This window comes from Schistocerca serialis, chromosome 9 (genome assembly GCF_023864345.2).
Source record: "Schistocerca serialis cubense isolate TAMUIC-IGC-003099 chromosome 9, iqSchSeri2.2, whole genome shotgun sequence".
Taxonomy (NCBI): Eukaryota; Metazoa; Arthropoda; class Insecta; order Orthoptera; family Acrididae; genus Schistocerca; species Schistocerca serialis.
In genome coordinates, this window is record NC_064646.1 from 246,749,174 (window position 1) to 246,772,904 (window position 23,731).

The 23,731-nt window shown below is 44.5% G+C and overlaps 1 protein-coding gene across 1 annotated transcript in view; it reads left to right on the forward strand.

Moving 5' to 3' along the window:
- The first annotated feature begins 1,770 nt into the window (after window positions 1-1,770).
- Window positions 1,771-23,731, forward strand: part of LOC126418671 (cuticle protein 8) — a 36,513-nt gene continuing 14,552 nt past the window's right edge. The window contains exons 1-2 of the mRNA XM_050085556.1: window positions 1,771-1,806; window positions 10,765-10,980. Coding sequence (XP_049941513.1) covers window positions 1,789-1,806; window positions 10,765-10,980 — 234 coding nt within the window. The 5' untranslated portion in view covers window positions 1,771-1,788. The remainder of the gene's footprint in view (window positions 1,807-10,764; window positions 10,981-23,731) is intronic.

Below are 23,731 nucleotides of genomic sequence, written 5' to 3' on the forward strand. Positions count from 1 at the left end.
TTTGATAAAGGTCGGATTGTAGCCATTCGCTATTGCGGTTTATCGTATAGCAACATTGCTGCTCGCGTTGGTCGAGATCCAATGACTGTTAGCAGAATATGGAATCGGTGGGTTCAGGAGGGTAATACGGAACGCCGTGCCGGATCCCAACGGCCTCGTATCACTAGCAGTCGAGATGACAGGCATCTTATCCGCATGGCTGTAACGGATATTGCAGCCACGTCTCGATCCCTGAGTCAACTGATGGGGACGTTTGCAAGACAACAACCATCTGCACGAACAGTTCGACGACGTTTGCAGCAGCATGGACTTTCAGCTCGGAGACCATGGCTGCGATTACCCTTGACGCTGCATCACAGACAGGAGCGCCTGCGATGGTGTACTCAACGACGAACCTGGGTGAACGAATGGCAAAACGTCATTTTTTCGGATGAATCCAGGTTCTGTCTACAGCATCACGATGATCGCATCCGTGTTTGGCGGCATTACGGTGAACGCACATTGGAAGCGTGTATTCGTCATCGCCATACTGGCGTATCACCCAGCGTAATGGTATGGGGTGCCATTGGTTACACGTCTCGGTCACTTCTTGTTCGCATGGACGGCACTTTGAACAGTGGACGTTACATTTCAAATGTGGTACGCCCCGTGACTCTACCATTCATTCGATCCCTGCGAAACCCTACATTTCAGCAGGATAATGCATGAGCTCCTGTTGCAGGTTCTGTACGGGCCTTTTTGGATACAGAAAATGTTCTACTGCTGCCCTGGCCAGCCCACTCTCCGGATCTCTCACCAATTGAAAACGTCTGGTCAATGGTGGCCGAGCAACTGGCTCGTCACAATACGCCAGTCACTACTCTTGATGAACTGTGGTTTCTTGTTGAAGCTGCATGGGGAGCTGTACCTGTACACGCCATACAAGCTCTGTTTGACTCAATGCCCAGGAGTATCAAGGCCGTTACTACGGCCAGAGGTGGTTGTTCTGGGTACTGATTTCTCAGGATCTATGCACCCAAATTGTGTGAAAATGTAATCACGTGTCAGTTCTAGTATAATATATTTGTCCAATGAATACCCGTTTATCATCTGCATGTCTTTTTGGTGTAGCAATTTTAATGGCCAGTAGTGTAGTTGGAGTACTGGTAGTTTCTTAGAATTCACAATTCTTATCAATGATTCCACACGATTTTTTCCTACCATCCTCCGCAATGCTTGACAGTCGCTGCCCGTCGTACATGAGGTCTTCCTGGTCTTCGTTTATGAAATTTAGAGACTAATCCAAGTTAGAAGTCACTGAACTCTCCTGACTAAGCCATTCTTACGTGACTGCTTCTTTAGGGAGAACACTCTTCGCCCCCTATTAAACTGCCGGCTTCCCCTTTCGACACAGTGGTCAACTGATTCCGCAATACATAATGTACATTTCTGTCACATTCTCGGGAAGGATCCTAGCTACAATAGCAATTGTGGGACCAGTTCCTGTGATTACCGGGAACAAAATATGTGAAGGAATTAGAAGTGAGGCTAGAAGAGGGTGTTCGATATGTATTTAGTCCCAAACGGTCAAACTTCGACGGCCGTCGGAAGTTACGTAAAGACGCGTGTGGCGCGACGCGGCGCGGTCCGGCGCTGCTCGGTGGTTGGTGAAGGGTGGGGCCGGTAAAAGTGTCCGACGCCGCCCCCTCCCCACCCCCACCCCCGGGGCCGCCGCCGCCCCTCCGCCTATAAAAGACGCCGGCCGCCTCATCCAGGCACCGCTCTCCTCGCCAGCCTCCAAGAAGCGACATGGCTCTCAACGCGCAGGTCAGTAACTCGCTCTCTGCCTCCGCCTCCGCCGCTGATCTAGTTTCCCACCACTCTAGCACACCGCTCCGCGATCTTTCTCTATCGGTTGAGGACCGCCTACAAACCTTTCTTTCTTTCTGCCCACTACACTACCGTAAAACAATTAAGCACACTGGACGTCTGAAACAGATGAAAGTCTGGTCTCTCAGTACTACTTTCGCCAAATTGTTTCACTTATTTGAGTCAAGTATTTCGTAATTGCACCCTTTTTTCCCAAATGTCCTGCACGCAAATGTGTGAGGACAGCTGTAAGTTGTAAGGGAGGTTAGTGTGTTGTTGTCGGTGTAGAGGCCATTACAGTCCGATTCAATTTACATCAGCATCGGACGTTTGAGGTCCAGAGATGGGACGTTATCGCAACAAGTACTGTGGGCAAATACCCACCACTATGCTCCGACTTCCGCTATAGGCCTCTATAATATATCGCTTTAAAGCCACTCCTATAGAAAAGTCACGCAAAAATTCTGAAATTCACAAATTACGTAGAACTCTAAAGCATCTCTAAGCATGTAAAAGTCTGTTCTTAGTTGTAATTAGTGTTAGTGTTAAGTTTTTTCTTGAAATCCTTCAAATTTTCGCACACAAAAAAATTATTTACTAAGAACTGGCACGTACAATGCTTTGCGCAGCGAAAGTGTCAACAACAGCTGTGGCTGATACTTCTAGACTCTTCATTAATGTACTGCAGCGGGACTAGTATCGCTCGCCAGCTGTCAAATGCCGGCTTTTTTGCTCGGACTCTAGAGAAGTAGGGCAAGCTATTGAAGAAGGAAGGTTGGGGAGTAATCGACAGAAGCCACTCTGGCAATCATCTTGAGTGCCTTAAGGATACTACAAGAAAGAAACAAATCTTTTACTTATCAAAGCGTAGCAAAGACTGCCATAGTTGTATGTTTCCTGCTGTGAAGTCAGCGCTTCTCCCTCGGAACAACATACCAAATGCTTGAAGAAGAAAGGAAAAAAAAAAAGTAGGAATTTTCGAATACCAGTGGCAGTGGCACTGTAATGTCATTAGTACCCTGATGTAATGATAAGAATTTCTGTCTATCGAGTCTTTCACACATCTCGAGGTCTGTTCTAGACAACTTCTTGAGTGCTGTCAGTTATAGTCTCATTGCTACAAGAATAGAGCACCGACGTGAATGACGAAAGAATGTACACTGTACAAGAAATGAACCAGGACCTGTTGAAACGTGCAAAAATGCAGTCTCTAGTCCGAGTACACGAAGAAAAACTTGTAGAGACATTTTTTCTTCCAAAGTCCCTTGGGAATTGCTGTTTATAGAGAAATCTAAGTGCAGAACGAAAGAACGTTCAGTTTTCCAACGGATCGCGATGAATCTCTACTTCCTGGTTGGAGCAGGTGTTAATGCAAATGTCGGTTTGCTTTCTCCCCAGGCCATACCTGCGGTATAACCTGCGCTTGTTGGCTGCACTATCGCCTGCATCAACATAATTGTTGGGAAAGCTGCAGAAGTGCATCTTGTCCGGGCACGAACCTCCGCTTAAGAAAATGAGTCGCCCGGCGTCGGACGATCTGGCATAAAAACAAGCCACTAACGTTACTGATGCAATAGCTTAAAAAGTAAACTTTGTCCACTGATTACTCCCAGCATCCATTTAAGAATGACAGTTACGACTTCGGTTACGGAGGAGCACGTATCTTCGAACCAACGTTATCCTTGGCGATGCTCCGTTTGTAGCTTGTGGATTTTTAAAATATGTGAGGCTCCGGAAAGAAATACGAGATCTGGGATTCTGTCTAAACATTGGCCTCTTTTTCTGATCTCCTGAGCATCTTATTTATCCGAGTTTGTTTCATAGTCGATCTTATTACGTGCAAATGCAAAAAAGTATTTTTTTAAAGCCAGTAATTACGGAATTTGCGAGTAAGGTACAGGAATAGACTGCAATAGTAACAATACTGACAGGAAACACGTGTACGCTTCATTTCTAAACTACGAGAACGTTCAGCGAGAGCTTACGTCTCACAGTAGACGGCAGCAATTGAGTTTGTATAGCGTACTTGCTCGTGAGCCATTGCAGCTGTCCTGCGCTCGTTAAGTTGGTGCTGAGGAGCTGATGGTAGTGCTGTGCAGTAATACGACAGTAACACAAGCTTACAGCAGTCCGTCCGGCGGAAATATATTCCGGGTGTCTGGTACGTAAAGGACAGAAGTCACAAAGACTTCGACTGATGTGGCGTGGAGACTGTGCAGATCACATCCACTAGCACAGACTATTACCACTTAGATGCACAGCTGATATTCGCAACTGACAAGGACTCACGGAAAATTATCAACGTACGAAACTAAAAATTCAGTAACTTCTGTGAATCGAACATGTAAGAAGGGAGACTAGTGTTTTACGTCCCGTCGAAAGTGCGGTAATTTTAGATGGAGCATAAGCTCGAGTTACCTCGAGTGAAATCAGCACTGGTCCATTGGAAAGGGGCTTTGCTCCGTATTGATAAACCCACTAAAAGCCAAATAATGAGGTCTAACGTTTCAGGTCATCAGAGATGGAGTGAAAAATCTGGAAGGAATAGGATACAGACCGTGGCTGTTTCAAAGGAACTATTCCACCATGTACCTAAAGCGATTTGGTGGAAGAATGGAAAACCTGCGTCTTGATGGCTGGACTGGGAGTCGAAACGCCCTCCTCTTGAATGCGAATCCGCTACCTCACTCGATGGCTTCGTGTTTGCTACGTATTTCAGCAGTTAATATGAATCGGCTACAAAAATCAATAATTTATGATGATATGTTTGGTTTGTTGGACGCTCAACTGCAAGGTTATCAGCGGCCGTACAAATTATGAGGACAACACAAACACCCATTCATCTAGAGGCACGTGAAAATCCCTGAATCCGTCGGGAAGTGAACCCAGCACCCCGTGCTCGGGAAGTGAGAAAGCGACCGCGAGACCACGAGCTGCGGACGTCAATAACTTAGGAGATATTCCTCTGAGTAATCTTCAGTAGCCCAAAATTGGCTACTTTCATCGTGTTACGAACGGCAGTTTCTAAAATTGACAGACGGACCAAGATAATTGTATACTTTCAGCAGCAACCTGATAGGAAGTGAGGCACATCCTTTTCATGTTCAGCAGCATTTCATACTGTACTGAATGCGTCATCTCGACGATAGATTCAGCTACTCTGCAGATATAGGAAAATATACCAACTGGGAATATGATGTGATTTGGAGATTCAGAGCTAGCAACAGTGGCGTGTATGCTTTGTTCGTTAAATGATCAAACTCGTACTTTAAGTATATTGGAGTCAAAACGCGAGTTGCAAACGATGAAAGAGGAAAATTTATAAGGAAAATTTCTGATTGTGATATCAGTTAAGATTTCTCAGACAGGCCCAACGGAAAGGGATCGTCAACAAAATGTTTAAAACTGGGCCGATAAAGGCTTCGATTTGAATTCAACTTCGTTCTGGCACATGTGCTTCACCATTTTTCTGAACATTTAGCTAGAGAAAATTCTTATTAACTGGGACGAGTATGGCGATCGTTCCCGGCTGTTTCGCTCAGATGCAGCCCTCCGCTATAGAGTCTCTTATCTTTTCTTTACGGCGTCAGCGTGAGAGCTAATTAGAAAAGAGCCGAGCCATAAAAGCACGATGATTACGCGCGCCGTCCATATGTTGGAGGCTAACTAACAGATGGGTCATTACCATCAGCGCCGATGGATTTGAAAGGCAAATGAAGTTATCCGCGGAGAATTCACGGCGCTCTGCTCTGGAATTAAAGAACTGGCCTCAGTATGATTTCTTAATAATATTACATTTTAAGCAGAATTACAGATTTCAATAAACATGGAAATACACAATACATTTTTCAATACGATTTGATTAGCGAAGGCTATTACAGCAACCGAGACAGTGACAAATGTATTGAGAATACAATGTATGGGACACAGGAATTTGGGGGCCGTAATTCTGCATGAGAATTAATCAAGAAAAAATTTAAATAAATTGTCTGTGACAAACAATTTATACAGTGAACGGTAAAAGATATATATGTGGTTGTGAACTAATACATATGAACGAAGTCATTAAAAAGTGAACAAAGCAAAATGCATGCACTGAAAAAAATGACATGTCTTCATTGAAAGAACATTGCTACCTCCAAGAGTTCAACAAGCAAGAATATCAGAGCAATTCGTGGTGCTACTAAAGACAAGAGCTTAATGATTCAGAGCAATCTGTGGCAGTGACTAGTTGAAAAGAACGGATGTGGGAGGAAGAGAACGGACACAAAATGTGTTACAGTTGTTAGTAGCGTAAAATTAAAGAGTCACTCAGGAAAGAGTAACTGAAGAGTTGTCGTCGAAAATTTGCTCGTGCAGGTGCGCTAAACCATTGTCCGATGGGACAGCCTCAGAGGGGTCACAATAGCTAACAAACTGGGAGAACCAAGGTTCAAATCTCCACCCAGGTTGAGGTTATCTATGGTTTACATAATCTATGATCTTGCAAAAGTGCTTGAGAATATAGGAACTGTTCGTTAACAATCGCACTGGCGAACTGCTTCCCGATAAAAGCTGATACCAAATTCTCAAATGGTAATGATGTCGATGTACTGCAAAATTTCATTTATTCCTCGCTGTTATCATTTTTCAGACAATAAAAGGCAGCAGATGAGAAGTCTACCAAGTTAGACAACATGTGAACACGAGAAAAATTGGTAAACTGGAAGGAGAAACGGGTTGCATTGCGTGCGCAATTTCACGTGAGAACTCTAAAGGAAATGCGTGCACAGATTGCGACGGAGAGTTAATTTTCTAAATAACTGTGAAAGTTTCGGCGCACGCAGGTGCAGCGGCACGTGACTAGAGAGCTGCTAGCGTTTCGGGTAGCGTGCTCGCTTGACGCATTCAGCGCACGCTTCTGCGGCTACCGGGACGTGCCTCGGTGACATGACAGGCCAACTGACAGCTGCGCGCACAGCTTTCTGTGTCAACACCGAAACCTGTGCGCGGCCCGCTGCTGGGAACACAGAATACATTCCCAAATATTAGCCACAATTGCGAATAATTTTGACACCAGTTGCATTAGGTATTGAAGGAATACCTGTTGGTGACACGCTTATTCGTACATATCGCGGCAAAGTTTCTCTCTAAATCCAACTGCGTTGATATAATCAAGACAATCGGGTCAACGTTTATGCTGCACAGCTTAGAGTGGGCGTCTAACTCCCCACTTGGTTGGTTGGTTTTGGGGAAGGAGACCAGACAGCGTGGTCATCGGTCTCATCGGAATAGGGAAGGATGGGGAAGGAAGTCGGCCGTGCCCTTTCAGAGCAACCATCCAGGCATTTGCCTGGAGTGATTTAGGGAAATCACGGAAAACCTAAATCAGGATGGCCGGACGCGGGATTGAACCGTCGTCCTTCCGAATGCGAGTCCAGTGTCTAACCACTGCGCCACCTCGCTCGGTAACTCCCCACTGAGCGAGGTTGCGCAATGCTTAGCACACTGGACTCGCATTCTGGAGGACGACGGTTCAAACCGGCGTCCGGCCATCCTGATTTAGGTTTTCGTGATTTCCCTAAATCGCTTCAGGCAAATTCCGGGGTGGTTCCTTTGAAAGAGCACGGCCGATTTCCTTCTCCATACTCCCTTAGTTCGAGCTTATGCTCCGTCTCAAATGAACTTGTTGTCGACGGGACGTTAAACTCTAATCTCCATTTACTCGCGAGGAACACACACCTGAAGACTAAAAATGGAACAGTGTGTCTGCCGGTACATACTCCATCAAAGTCACCACACTTGCCATAAAAAAACCTTCACACTCAATATAATACGCATGAAAAGGATTCAAAAGGAGACACTAGTTTAATCAAACTGGAAGATTTATTGTCTCTAGCACAAGGCACAGTACAAGTTCCTAACGTTTCTGCGCACACGAACTGACGTTCACTCGTATTTCGGATTGTTATTGCTTTCCTGAGGTAACCATTACTTCTACCGGTCTTTGCTAACGACTCGCTTCTAATATTGATGAATTCCCTACTCCGTCCATTTCTCACACCACGTGACCATGTATCGTCCATGTATCGTCCAGGCACGTACAACATCCAGCCACGACTCCCCACTACCACTTGCCTTCCGCGCCACCCGTGGCGGTTGGCGCCAAACCGCGCTATTCGATCACTGGGGAGTTCCTGGCGACACTTCTGCTGCGCTAGCCCGCTACGTGTACTGTACAGATTTCGATACTCAAGGAGTGACTATGTATGTAACCTTACACAAATGGAAATTTGTGCCGGAGTGGGCACGAACCAGGATTTCCTGCTTTTCGCTAGCGGTCGCCTTAGCCATCGGGCTATACGTGTACGCCTCCAGGTCGAACCAGATCTCCAGTATCCCACAATGTCTGAGACAAACCTGTCCAATGTTAGTAGTATCGTCAAGGAACGTCGAGACAGCATAATGATAAAAAAATACAACAAAGAATTTATTTGTGTTAGGAAAGTCTCTGCAACCTACATACAATACAGAATGATAGTGAGAAATGTGATTTTTTGATTATTGTAAGCTTTATTTTTCTTTCACTAAAGAATATATTTCGACATACAGTTCCCAGACGTGACACATAAAAGATTTCCATATTATCATTCAGTGGACACCCGCCAGGTTAGCCAAGAGCGCTAATGCGCTGCTTCCTGGACTCGGGTAGGCGCGCCACCCCCGGATCGAATCCGCCAGGCGGATTACCGACAAGGGCCGGAGTGCCAGCCAGCCTGGATGTGGTTTTTAGGCGGTTTTCCATATCTTGCTAGGTGAATACCGGGCTGGTCCCCACGTTCCGCCTCAGTTACACGATTCGAAGACATTTGAAACCCGTTCGCACTATTTCATGATCTACACAAGGCGCAATCAGCTGGGGTACGCTGATTCCATCCCAGGGAGGTAAGAGTTGGCGTCAGGAAGGGCATCCGGCCACCCATTTAAACTAACATTGCCAGATCCGATTGTAAGTACGTCAACACTGCATAAATTGCGGAACAAAGGCGTCAGCTATCGAATAGAATTGTCATTCACTGGAGCGCTATCTATCGAAACATTTTTACACATATTAGATGTTGCATACTTACGTTGTTGCGGTTGCGTGTACTACGTATTACTTACAGACGTTTAAAGTTGGCTTTGGAATTAATTATTCTTCTAAATGAAACCAGTAGCTAACCTGCTTTTAACTTTTTCATTGTTTATGAAATTTTCGTGTCGATTATGTAAAAGTTCTTTACACTTAAGCAACTGAATAAAATTTCTATTACATAAATACAAACTCACAAAATGAAAAAAGGGCACCTAAATGTTGTTATACGTTCATGGGAAACAGAATTAAACAAATCGAATTTTATAAGAATTCATTATACCATAGATTTTTCATTATTTTTTTGTCATTTGCGTGGTACACTAGAAAGAATTTACACCCTACCTGAAACTGTAATTTGTATTTTTTTATGACACACTTGTTGACCTTCTTCGCATACTATAATTTTTGTACGTATAGCCAATAGTGGAGCGTACGTCACAGTCATTGATGGCATACAATCATAGAGTAATACGATGCACTTGTAGTGATGTGGACTGTTACGTATTCTGTCTTCAAGAAATTATTTAATTGTAGCTCTCTCTCTCTCTCAGAAACTGTCTTTCTCTCTCTCTCCCGATATCTTTCACTTTCTTCACCCTCCGTTTCCAGGGCAGTTTTGTCTTTGGAGTGTAGACGAGGATTCACCTTACGTTTAAGGTGAGATAGCAGTACCACAGATCCTATAGATTGTATGTTTCAACGACTGAAAACACCGTTTTGAAATGTCATGCCCCAGGCGTTTTTGGAATTAATAAAAGAAGAACCCATCACGTATAGAAGTGTTTCACATTCACAAATTCAAATATTATTCACTCCCGAGATGCCTACCATTTCATTGGTCACACAGACCTTAGTGCAGATTTAAACACGATGGAATTTATTTTATCACTTCTTCTCAAGGATATGTTGGTTATTAAGACTTCATCTTCTGCCAAAAAGCAGCCGTGTGTCGTATTCAGTGTCTCTCTTTTTCTGTTTGAAACTAAATTTATTTCAAAGATGGGATTATGGAATTTGTGCTGTTTTTATGCATTTCGTGCTTATACGGATGTCAAATTTTTCTTCGTACTGTAAATGTTTGGTACGTTTCTTTGTGAGTTTAATTGTATGCACTTTCGTGTTATGTAGCAAGTTTTCGTATACAAAACGGAATTCCGAAATCTTCCTTTAGCAAATATCTTAATAGGGCATCCAGAACAAGACAACAAAAGTCCAAAACGGCACATTTAATCTCATTACTTAAGTAGCAGACTCTCTTCAGGAGTAGTGGAAGATCCCCACGAACTTCCTTCAACTTCGTATGTTGATTGCACAACATATTGATTGCACAACATACCTCGAGTGAAATATTTTGTTCGTGCACGATATGAGTACTAAATGGTTCAAATGCTCTGAGCAGTATGGGACTTAACTTCTGAGGTCATCAGTCCCCTAGAACTTAGAACTACTTAAATCTAACTAACCTAAGGACATCACACACATCCATGCCCGAAGCAGGATTCGAACCTGCGACCGGAGCGGTCGCGCGGTTCTAGACTGTAGCGCCTAGAACCGCTCGGCCACCCCGGCCGGCGATAAGAGTACTGTTCGACTGAAATGAGACGTGTGAGACTGTACAATTAAAAGATATTTCAACAACCCACCGTGCGTTCTATGAGTCTGAAGACTCGACAAACCCAATACCGGGAAAGCCCTTACCTGTAGCCAGGCCACTGTACAAATTATCCTCTTTATGTCGATACCGTTTACCAGCTTTGCTTTTTGGAGGCGAGTACGACGTGAGGCGGTGCTTTCTGTGGCAGGTGGTGGTGCTGTTGGCGACGGCGATGCTGGCCGGGGCGCTGCCGCTGGAGGACGAATACGGCAACGTGCTGCACACGCCGGGTGGCTACGCCGCCCCCGCCGCCTACGCCGCCCCCGCCGTCGCGTACGCGGCGCCCATCGCCAAAGCCGTAGTCGCCGCGCCCGCGGTCGCCTACGCCGCCCCCGTCGCTAAGGCAGTCGTGGCGGAGCCTGTGGTAAGACACCGAACCAGTCACATCATTCATATCCGATGCATCATCTGTGATGTAGTTCAGGGGTTCCCGAATACAACTCACACGAAAAAATAAGTCACCACCTTAAAAGAGCACACTGTCCCTTTGGAGCGCTTTAGATGGCACAGGACAGGTATCAAACGGTCACGTGACCTCCACCTCTCATTTGACTCATTACGGTGAGGGTATGTAACTGCCAGTCAGTTGTATAGAATCAGCGCAGCAAGATTGGTCGAACTGGAGACGAGACAGTGGAGTGCTTAGGTCTTTCGTAACTGGATGTGCCTGCGATCACATGGTGAATGTTGTTGCTCGATTTCTTGGTGTATCAAAATGGAATGTCAACGAGTCTACCAGATGTCGTAAACTGGCGAGGGTCGGGACATACTTATTTGGAAACTCACACTCAGATCACAGATGATTCGTGATTCAAGATCATACGTTTCTTCGCACACGAGTAGCTGCGCACGGGAGCGAAACAGCGATGGGGTTGCACTGAGATTTTTCGGCTGCGTACAGGAGTGAAACGTCGATGGGGTCAAGCTGAGACTTTTTTTGGTCACTGTGGGTGGAGACAGTACAGAAAGACTTGGATGTTAAACTACGGACGTAGAAATTGGGATGATAACGAGATGAGACTCTGGATTGGCTTAGAGGTCTGCTTTTTATTGCTTCTTCAAGTATTTTCAATGAATATACAGAAGAGCATAGACACTAGTTTATATTTACAGCAAGTGTAAAACATAAATGAAGCCTACTAGATTTTCAGTAAATTCCCAGAAAAGGAGGCCACTCCAGCCTATAACTTTATTAAGATTCGGGTATACACAGTAACGTATGGTAATGCAGACAACGAACCATGGAAGCGGCGGATTCTGTTGCTCTAATCGAAACCTTAAGTTCAAGTACTCGTCACAGTGAGAGTGACATGCATAAAAATGTAAGACAAAGACAGATAACCGTCGTCCAGAAGTAGGTACAGGCACGCTCTGCAAGTCGTTCTCTGTGTAAAAGCCTGACTAAGGATAATGCTCACTGTTCTGGCCACTGGACTTTGGAACTCAGCCTTGTTTGGTGTTTGAGGGCCGATTGCTTACAGATTGAATGGGCTGATGAAAGAGGTTTGTACTGTACGTATACCTCCACCTAAGTTACAAGGCTTACAACTAATATTCATAATTAGCTACATTTTTTGGCAACCCATTATGATTCGATCGTTACGAAGATCTACTCGTAGTCATAAAATGTTCGTAACCGAGAGCGGCAGGCGTCGCGTGTTGACAAAAGCCGATAGGAACTGTCGCTGTCAGTGAATGCAGATCCATTCCATCTAGTTTCCAAGCTGACATTGCGAAGGGGACTGCATGCGCTGTACGTTTACAGCCGGGTATTTCGGAAAATGCAGCTGCTCTCAGTAGCAGATGAAGCTGAACGTCTTCATCAGGCCAAAACATCGAAACTGTCTGGCTGGAAGCATGTGGTGTGGTCTGGCGAGTCGTGACTTCGCCATTTCTCAAATGACACACGGGGTGCAGAGCTTCAGTGGCCCACGAGGCATTTAGCCCGCAGTCTGTGGAGGATGAAGTTGATGTCAGAGGTGGTTCTGTGACGTTTAGGGTGTTTTTGTCTTGCCATGACGTGGGTTTAGTCATTTAGGTTAACGTGAACATGTACCAGGTTGTATGTTTCAACAATCGCAGTGACCTGCTGTTGTCTTTCTTCTATAACTTCCTGATGATTATCCGGATGCTTCAGTCTTGCAAGATGAGAACGGTTGTGTTTATAGAGCTGCATGTAAACATCCCCGGTATGACGAACAATCAGGCGCGCCATCCTCCCTCAACTGGGCTGTTGCGTCATCCGATCTTAATCCGAAAGAAGATTTTCCGGAGTATTTGGAAGATCGGAAGCAGTCAGCATCCTCGCCTTTGGGAAGCTCCGCGGAATCATCTGTGGGTGAATTGACAAGGATTCAGCATACCTGAAGAAACTTGTGGGTCCTCTTTCCTGTAGAAATGAAGCCATTATCAAAAGTGCAGACGGTGTCTCCTAAGCTGTCGTGCTTATCTTGTCTAAGTATTCGTAGGTCATAAGGCTCTTCTCCACATCTGTGTCCGTACTGTTTCATTTCTTCATTCCTAGGGATGTTGCGAACATGTCAACTATTGGCGCAAGGAGTAGTGAAGCTTCGCTCCTTAGCTCCAGTGCTCTGACAACGTCGAATCCTGCAGAAGGGGAAGTGATGAAGTGGCAGAAAGCCTCTCCGTGTTTGACTGCGTAGTACTTTAATGTCTTCGTGATTTTAGTATGGACAGCATCAGATCTTCCTGCTGTAGTATCCTAAGTTAATGAACTTATCAGACCTCTAAGAACGCCCTCATGCGCAATACCTGAGGCCCTCAGCACGTCATTGTTACTTTCGGTGATATTTAAGTAGAGTATCGTTCACAGTGAAACACACTTCTCAGTGATTGCAGGAGCTCCCTATAGCTCGAGTAGCTAGAATTCCACTTGATGACTAAATATGTTACACTTGAAAGTTTATAGAATAATTCTGTGGCTGTATGAGTCATGATCTGATGAGTCTTGGCCACTTCTTGCGTCATATTATTGGAAGGATACTCTGGAAAGCAAGGCTTCTACCAGCAGACTCATCATAACGCGTTTTCTTTCTGCTCCTCTTACTACACGTCGGAAATCAGCCAGATGACTGTTTCTGCTGTCCACTCGGATCCAACGCCATCGTGATCCACCTCCATTCCCCTCATCTATTTAACTGTGCTTTATTTCGAACTATATCGCATTTTTATTTCATGAGTAATTGTCCATTGTCTCCAAATGAGTTTCCCATTCTCATCGATATTGTTACATTTCTTCGTTGCTAGCTTATATTAAGTTCTTTTGTTTCTAGTTATTCATTCGTTTCCGTACCTAATAATGTACAATAATTCAGTTGCCTTTATATTTCGTTTCTCATTTTGAAAGGAAACGCAAGTATAGAAGTTTTACATATATACGTTATTTTATTACTTTAATATTTACAGACAATGCTTAGCACTACTTTCTCGAATTTTCAGGCTTTTATCGCCCATTGCTGATTCTTTGCCAGATCAATACGCTTTGGCCGGTACATATTTCTCCAGGTGTTACCTCTGTTCCTTTCTGAACTTATTTTCTTGTGATTAGAGAATCTGTACCCCGTACACATGACCCACGTAATGTAACTGTAGTTCGGCCAGAAAACAAATGCACAGCCAAGATTTCCTCCTGCATCCTTGCCCAGTTGGTAAAGAGATGTTAAAATTTCCTATTTTTCCCCTCTTCATTTCAAAAAATTGTTCTCTAACTTCAGTACGTAAGTCCATTTCCCAGGTGTCATTGCTTTTGCTACTGAGCTACTGACATGTTTTCATAACGTCACACAACACTGTCTGTTCCATCCGTTCTGTTTAGTGTTATTTCTCTCTTTCTCGCACATGAATTTCACATAGCTTCCTTGCCAAATATGTCTTTCCATTGCAACTAAAGTGAAATGAATTTAATTACAAGAACATATCTCTTCTGTGTTTTATCACTTATCGTAGATAGCAGGAGATATATTTTAAATCTAATGTTTCAATTTCAGTAAAACAGTTTTCAAGTTAATCTGATTCTTTGTTGTAACCGAAGTAATGCCTTCTAAACACTGTCGTCATCTTCCACCACTGTGCAGGTTGATGACTTGGAAAAATTTGTACATCACAAGCAATTATGTTTTTTTCGTAATTTCAAACTATACTAGAGTACTTATGTCCTATGTACTGGTTGTAAATACATCTGTGAACGCCAAACAGAAACTCAAAGAAACCCATTCGGGAAAATACATTTGCAAATCGATGCCGGTTGTTAGAAGCGTATCGCTTTAGTGGGCTAACTTTGACTGTCTAGACGTCTCTTTCCCTCTGCAGTAGACAGGTGTTACGGAAGAAAGGAATATTATGCTTCAACGTTTCGTCGACTACTGTGTAATTAAAGAAAGACTGTACTCTCGGACTGCGGACAGATATCGGCTGCTGTTGGTCCGTCATGGACACGGGACCTCGGCTGGTTAAGTAACTGTCAATATCAATAAAACTGACCAACAGGCGTGTATATTAAGATGTTATTTTATTTTATTTTGAATTCTACCAATGTCATCATTTCACTGTGCCACCTTCAGGTCTAATATGTATCTCTCCAAATTAAAAAAATAGAAAAGTCATGTAGAGCCATTAATCACTGGATGTCGTGAGTTTAATCGTTACACTAGTGCTTCATTAGAAGACTTGATTGGAAAGATGCATATGGGGCCTGAAGGTGACATAGTGAAATGCTGAAACTGGTAGTCTTCAAAATAAAATAAAATAACATCTTAATATGCACGGCTGTTGGTGAATTTCATTGATATTGACAGTAATCGACCTTGTTCTTTTTAAATCAAATCACTATTTGCCGAAGCGATTTCGTGAAATCACGGGAAACCTTCATCGGGATGAGCGGACGGGAGTTTGAAACGCCGTCCTGCTGAAAGCGCGCTGATTGTGTTGCTATCGCGCCGTCTCGTTCGGCCACCGACTGGAAGCGTCATGGCTGCTGTTAACGTTCGAAAGTGAGGTAGGTGTGCGAGTAACGGAGGGAGAGTGATTGACGGGGCACCACTGGAATGAAGACACAAAGAGAGAAGCAGAGGAATGATGATACGAGAACAACGCACGGTGGGGTATTAGCGTGTGGCAGCGGGACGACCACTCAGCGTCTTTACTGCTGGCGGCGGAGCTCCGTAACAGCCAAGTCGTTTGTGCTGGCGGGCTCTATGCTCGATAACTGACTCATAACTGCTCGGCAACAGTTGCGCTGAACGTCTGGTGTGTCTGCAGCGGTGGCGACAGCAGGACTGTCCATAATAGTCACCGTTGTGTTTATTGCAGCTTAATATGACTAAGGATGTCAAGAGAAGGAACTTTATAAATAATGTGCATTCGCATTACTTTCCATATGTATCAGTTACTTACATACTCGACGCAAGCGATAATGTAACATTCGCTCTACCGATCAGAGATCACAGTTACTGCACACCTTCCTAGTCGTGACAGTCGGTCGTTGCCGCCAAGTTTGACCAAAGCATATCGGTAATTTTCAAGAGAGCTGTACGTCGGCGTTCATGAAGTTAAAGTGCATTTATTAACTGTTTACGATGCTGCCACACAGGTGAAATGAAATTCCCTTGCCGCTGGTCAACATGAATATTGAAGATCACAAAACGCTGACGTGTTTCTCTTACGCTTATCTCCTGGCTCTGTTGATATCTTCTCGCGCTCTAAAATGAAAGCCTGAGGCCAGTGGTGTGTCTGTCACTAGTACACTGATGACCCAGTTCAAATACTATAGTATGTTTGCGTCTACATACATATTTCTCGAGCCACCATATGGTGAATGGCGAAGGGAACCTTGTGCCACTGCTAGCCATATCTCTCCTTGTTCCACTCACAAATACAGCGATGAGAAAACGAGTGTCTATATGCTTCCGTATGAACCTTGATTTCGACTTCCTTCTAAAGGTACAAATTCGAGTTCATGTGACATTTCCACGATACTCGCGTAGTAATCGAACCTATCGGTAACAAATCCAGCAGCCCGTCCCAGAATTGCTTCGACGTCTTACTGATGCGGATTCTAAGCACTCGAACAGTACTCAAGACAGAGTCTTGTGCGCCGTCTCTTTTATACGCATTTCTAGAGATCTCCCAAGAAACTGACCTTACAGGCTCGTTCCATTTCATATCACTTTGAAGCGGCAAGCTCTTTCGTTTTTAGATATTTTTATTCATTTGCCCCTATAGTAGCGTCCATAATTACTGATATCGTAAGAACCTCTGTATTCCGTTTGTCGTTTCGAAGGAGAACATAAGTATCATATATGTCTATGGTTTTATTACTTTAATATGTACAGACAGTGGTCAATATTATGTTCATGACGTTTCAGGCTTCTATAGCCCATTCCTGATTTGTTGTCGCATCGATATGCTTTGGTGGGTATATATTTCTCCAACTGTTTCTTTCCCCACTTATTTCCTTGTGGTAAACGACATCTTTCGTTAGTTTGCCTTTGTATATATGATCTCCATGTAATTTAGCTACACTTCGGCTAGAAAACAACTTCACAGCCAAGATTTTCTCCTCCCTCCAGCAGCAGCGTTGTCAGCCTTTCGACGGTAATTAGAAAACACCAGTACAATGACCGCAGAACGCATCTTGTGTCAGCTGTTTTACTGAGTCTGGGACGCCGCAACGCGTGCCAAATTCGTGGAGATATCTGAAAACCAACAAGCTACCCTCAACTACATTAACGCCCCCCCCCCACCCCTACCAGCCATCAAATGTAGAAGTTATTTAACCGGTACGATGACTCAGAATATAATATTGTTAATAGGGTGGTGCAAGCCTTTGAATTTGTCGCCTATTTAGCTGCCTATTTATTAGAGCAGCGCCCTTGACTCACATTGAGCGGAGGCTGCAGGGAACTAATAAAACGCAGAAAACTATAAAGTGGGCAACAGGAACAGTCACCACTACCCCCGTGCTTATAGTGGCTTGCGGCAAATCCTGTGGAGGCCATTTGAATACATCAAGCGTAGAGGTATTGTGTTCAAGCATTGAACACATTTCGATACTGTGTTGTTTTTCCGATGTTAGTTTAGAGACTTGTGAGGTCTGACAACTATATAGGTAGTCTTCACCAGAGTTATCTATATGCAGCATACGACCTATAGTTCCTCATCCTAGTGGTTAGAGTAGTCTACTCTTGCTGTACCATTTCAGATAACAAAGAGGTTCATAAAGAAAACTCAAAAGTTAGAGTAATTTTGAAATAAAGGTCGTTCTGTCAACTACAGAAGGTACTCGAAATATCTCGCAAGGTCCTGATTTCTATTTCAGACACTGTAACATAATTTCTAGCTTCTGTCAGGACAAATTTCATCGGTCATGAGATGGTAGACTTACGTACAGAAGTAGACTATACGAATTTCAGACTGTGCCATATTTGATTACTGTGCATTGGCGACGGACTGCGAACTCTAAAAGCACTCCGTCTTCAGGCCACGAATGGCCTACCGGGACCATGCGACCGCCGTGTCATCCTGAGTGGAGGATGTGGATAGGAGGGGCGTGGGGTCAGCACACTGCTCTCACGGTCGTTATGATGGTATTCTTGACCGAAGCCGCTACTATTCGGTTGAGTAGCTCCTCAGTTGGCATCACGAGGCTGAGTGCACCCCGAAAGATGGTGACAGTGCATGGCGGCCTGGATGGTCACCCATCCAAGTGCCGACCACGCCCGACAACGGTTAACTTCGGTGATCTCACGGGAATCGGTGTATCCACTGCGGCAAGGCCGTTGCCCGCGAACTCTAAAACGTTAGTTACTATGCATTCGAAGTACCAGTTGCCTAATTGTCTGTTTCTTCAGTCGTCTTTTATCGCCGCATCATGTTTGATCACGTGTGGCGGTTCAACGTTCAATTACTATACTCCCATTTATGAAGACATCTACGTGTAGATTTTCTCTAAATTCCTCTCATGATCTGAGGTGAATTCCAGGAGGGTGGTACTGAAAATACCGCGGCCAGTTTCCATCTCCATCGTTCTCCTATTTGAGGTTGTGCATCGACTGTCACTATCTCATCGTTGCTAGACATTAAGTCCAGCTCCTCATTCGTTTGGATCCTGTCTACTTATCATGTATGCCCAGATGTAAATATGACTGCGTATCGCCTGTTGGATGCTCCAGAGGTGAACCTAAGGATACTCCTGACCAGCAGCCGCTTTCCTGGAATAGTAGGGGGCAGGAGTGAGGAGTGGGACCGAGGAAAGCGAGAACGTAGCCAGCGGCAGAGGAAGGACGCGCAGCGATCGCTTTCTTGGCGGAGGAAGCGCCGGCACAGGGACAGGTTTCTCCGCTGCGCGGCAAAAGTGTTCCAGCCCGAGCGAGCTGGACACGCGCCCGGAACACGCCGCCAGTGAAACCCTGCCGGCCACTGACTCCAACGTGAGGCCTCTGGAGGCTCCAGTTAGTGCCAGAGGCAACTTGAGGATGCAAGAACTGTTGCGAACGCGGCCTTGCGGGACCCCAAGAGCAAGCGCGTAGGATCACGACTGGACTACACAAATTAACCGTCAAGAACGATACGTCCAGATGTTGCCGGTCTTATCTTCAGATTTATACCATTTTCTGCAGAATAAAGTGTTTTGCTGTTTGGCGCTTGAGGAATGAGACCATGATGCGTAGTTCACCGTCACCTATATTGCGCATCTTCATACTTGTTGCCACAGTTTCACTTTGACCTAACGAAAGTAAAATGTTGTGGCCGATTAGATCACATCGTTTTTGTCTTCTTTTTCTTCTAGCCCACGCTTTGATTTCTCTCCTGGGATCAGATTCAGCAGGGATACTCTGATTCGACCCTTATACTGAGCTCGTTATGTTAATTTTATTGTGATGGAGAGCAGGTGGAGGAAGGAATGGGAGTGAAGGTGGGGGTGGGGGAATGAGAAAAGAAAAGATTTTTACGCTATATACAATGTGTAACAACTAGGACTTTCTTCTGCTAGTGTTACGATCATCCCCTGACGATGGATGTAAAGCGCGATTTGTCTCCATTTCTCCTGAAGCGTGGACAATACTCTTTGGTTGAGTTTTACAGAGAACTTACCAGAACGTGATGTGACGCTCTTCTTCATTTGAACAATTTTCAGTCAGAAGCAAGTTCCACCTTTGAGCGGTCAACTCTGACGAGTCGATCTGATTTTCTTCAAACCAACGATGCAGTGACCCTTACAGAAAAGTTTAGATACCAAAATGCCACTACTGTGTGAAAATAGTAGTTTTGTCTGTAATAAATGGTTCCTTAAGTATCCACCGAAACTAATGCTCAAATTGAGTACCGGGAGAAGTGGCAATCCGGCAGTCGCAACTGTAACTGACCGCGATACCTGACGTCTTCGGAATCATTTAATGCATTCGCAGTTACGAATAAGGACATCCATCAGCTGCAGAATGGAATGAAGACAGTGAAAATTTGTGCTGGACCTAAACTCGAATCCGGATTTCCTGCTCATAGCGTGACGTTGCCTTACCATTGGCTATAACGTGCACGACTCACGGCCAGCCCCAAAGTTCCATATGTCGTCAACCATGCGTATACGACCTGTACTAGTACATCCATTATGTATATGCACGTACAGGTCATGCGTTGTACTTGAAAGTCTCTTTCCCAGTATCGGCAAATAAGTACGATATTGCAGTGCCTGTGTTATTCTAATTACGATGCAAAGTTCCTTTGCACATGCATGCATGTGTCGTATATATCGTATCGTATATTCGGAATCAGATGGCCGTATAGGTCTACCATAGTGACGACTGGATCTGATATTCCTGCTTCGCACTGTTGTTAGCAGCGGACCTGGTCATATATAAACTCCTGTCTATGAACGAATATAGGAACATGATAAAGAATATGAAGTCTGTGAAATACACATACGAAACTCTACGAAGCCCTGGGAGTCGTATGTGTAATTTTTGTATCATCTCGCAAATCAGTTAGACGAATCTAATGTGTTGCATATTTTACAAAAAAGTCACTGCAGAATGGACGCGATAGATGTTGTTACTACATGTCTGTTGGTGTGCAAGTGTTGGGGAAAGCCTCGCTTAGATTAGAAGAAATTCTTGTCCTCCCACGTGCGGTCATCGGGAGTTCAAAACATCCTACAGGTGTGGTTGGTGGACAAGAAGTGTACAACTGGTCTTTCAGCTCGGCGCCGGCCCACATTCACCCTGAGGCACGGTGAGAGGTGCGCAGAGCAGCGAAGAGGTGCGAACCGCCGTCCCAACCTCTGCACAAGTGTCTCCGGTACAGTCTGTGCTTGCAAACAACGGATCAGTTGACAAAGTGAATCTGTTTCGAGATTTGTGCAGACTTTTCTAAATGATACAAATAAACTTCCGACGGGTTAACTATTGTGATTCAACAAAAGAGTTGTTAACAGCACAATAGTGCTGTTCAAATATGTTGGGGAGAGAAATACCTCTCTCAGAAGTGAATATGCGGAGAAAGCGGTCATCTCAGGCCACTGTAAATCGATACTGGTGGAAAAGTGTCAGCGTCTCAGAGCTAGCATAGACTTTTTTCTCGGATGAGACTAATTAACAAGGAAAAGAATAGTTTTGAGTGACGGCAAGATGATTAGCGTTTAATCACCCCTTGACAAAGTAGTGGTTAATGACAGGACACAAGCTCTGATGAAGGAACATGTGGGAACGAACTCGGTGGCGTTCTTTTATGGAAACCACCACGGGACTGACATTAACGAAAGTCACACAAAACGAAAATAAATGAGATCGATAGTGATTTAAGACCTGCTCTTGTCGAATTCGGGCCCCCAGTAGGGAAAATACTCCCTCGTTTGGTTGTTGTGCTGGCAGACGGAGAGAGGCGGCGAAGTAGTTTGGGAAGGTGTTGTCCATAATTTCCCAAATCGTTTAAGGCAAACGCCGGGATGGTTCCTGCCAAAGGCCGCAGCCGATTTCCCTCGTCATGCTTGCTCCACTGCGAGCATGCGCTCCATCTGTCGCTGAACGCTTTTGTTCATTCCATCTTTACTGTTGACACATGCTAACTGTGATTACTGTTAAAGAAGTAAGAAAATTGGAATTAAAATTGATATTAACATTTTTTTCAAATAAATACAACCAAATTTTACTGATATTGAACTTTACGCTAGCAACTGGCCGCAGGGGCTAGAACTGTAAATGACGATAACCAGATTGATTCAAAGAATTCCTAACTCAGTTACATATAGCAAAACGCTGTTTTTTGCCAGAAAAAGTTTACACTTTTTGGCACTGAAAAATTCTCACAGTGTCTCCTCACATATTGGAGGACTTCTGAATTTTCTATCCTTGACGATTCCAGCTACACGTCAGAATCAAGTTTTTGTTTGCGAGTTACGAATGTCTCCAAATGTAAAGAATATTGTTTGTTTAACCCGCAAGGCCTTGAAGGAAGAATGCATGTATTATGAAAGTAACGGGGAGTAGGTAAGCGGATGTGAAGTGTAAAAGATTAAAGTTTCAGAGCGATAACAGGCATGTTTGCTGGGCTGCTCTCGCAGAAAAGGTGCGTTAGATGTACGTCTATTACTACTATGGAACTCTGTCGGTGTTTGACAGCAGAAAGCGTTAAAAGAGAGATCAGTTACGCTGCTAGAGGCCAGAGGGCACCCAAAGACTGTGTAATCAACGTGTTAGACCACTTCATGTAATTAAGGCTGTAAATGTCGCAGTGCTACTACAGTGATGCGCGACTGGTAGACACGATTTTCAGCCGTAATTCCAGCTGCGAACCGTGAAATGTGGCCTGAGGTTTCGGTGACGACCACCTCATCCACCCGACAGTGAGTGTTATCACAGTGATCAAGTAGTTTTCCGAAACAGAAGAATACGTCTTGTAACGATGTTCGAGTTTTTTGCTCTGCATGACTGATGACAATCCCTTTGGCCACTTATTCTTCTGTTATGTCACCGACTGCGTATTTTTAGTATATCATTTATTACGACGTGACGTATTATGGCTGAATTCTGGCTTGGGATTAAAAAGATATTCATAATTCCATCTATGAGAGACAGTGGAAATATTTTCATTCAATGAAATCACATCTAGAGACTTTGCCGCAACCATGGCGCTTTGTATATTTTTTATTTATTCATTCATGATCCTGTGAGTGCCACGAATGATAGAAATATTTAAAATTTTTAGCTTGTTGCGGAGAATAGTGAACTACTGTTCTCATTATTGTGGTATTCTCTTATTACATCCACTTCACACAGCTGTATTTAATGTTGTTTATTAATAGTTGTAGATTGCCGAGCGCTCAGGCCTTCATAATACGGCACATGTGGTGACAATCGACGTACTGTACACCCACAAAGTACATTGTTTCATAATAGTGGATCGTTATCTAGTGTGGCAGCACCTTAATTTTCGAGTCAGATCATTGGTGCATTAAATATTCGTAAACAGGTAGAGTTCACCATCTGAAAGTTTTAGACAGCATGGAAAGACAAAGATGGCATTGGAAAAACGGTCAGTGGGAACGGCATCTATGTGACCGCGCCATCAAATGTCTACTACAAAAATAATGTGAAATAAGTTCGTACAGCGATGTAGAAGAACAAATAGAAACCATCTACACATGATTCCACAGTAGTGGCGAAATGTGTTCAGGTGAACTTGGAACAGAAGAGGATCCAAAATAAAGAACATCAATAGCGTAGGCTTGTATGAGAGCAACTGTAAGTACCCGAGACGGCTGCCTTTAAATGCTGATCTTCAGAGCGGGAAGAGCTGTGCTCCAGTTGGGATTTGCAAGCGAGCGTACGCCGGCCAGGGCGTAATTAAAGTGAGGCGAGCGGTCGGCGCTCGATAGCGGTGAGAAAGTCGAGCAGCGGCTCAAGGTTTGTAGCTCAGTGGCAGCCGCTGCTGGCCGGCCGTCACTTTCGCCAGGGCGGGCGAGGGAGCTTCTCGGACCTGTCGCGGTGCTCGCCGCTGATTCACACACACACACACACACACACAGTGCTTTGCCCCCCACTCGGTAATCAACAAGGATCTCTCCCGGCATCCACACTGTACTTTTCTCCTCACCTACCTACAAC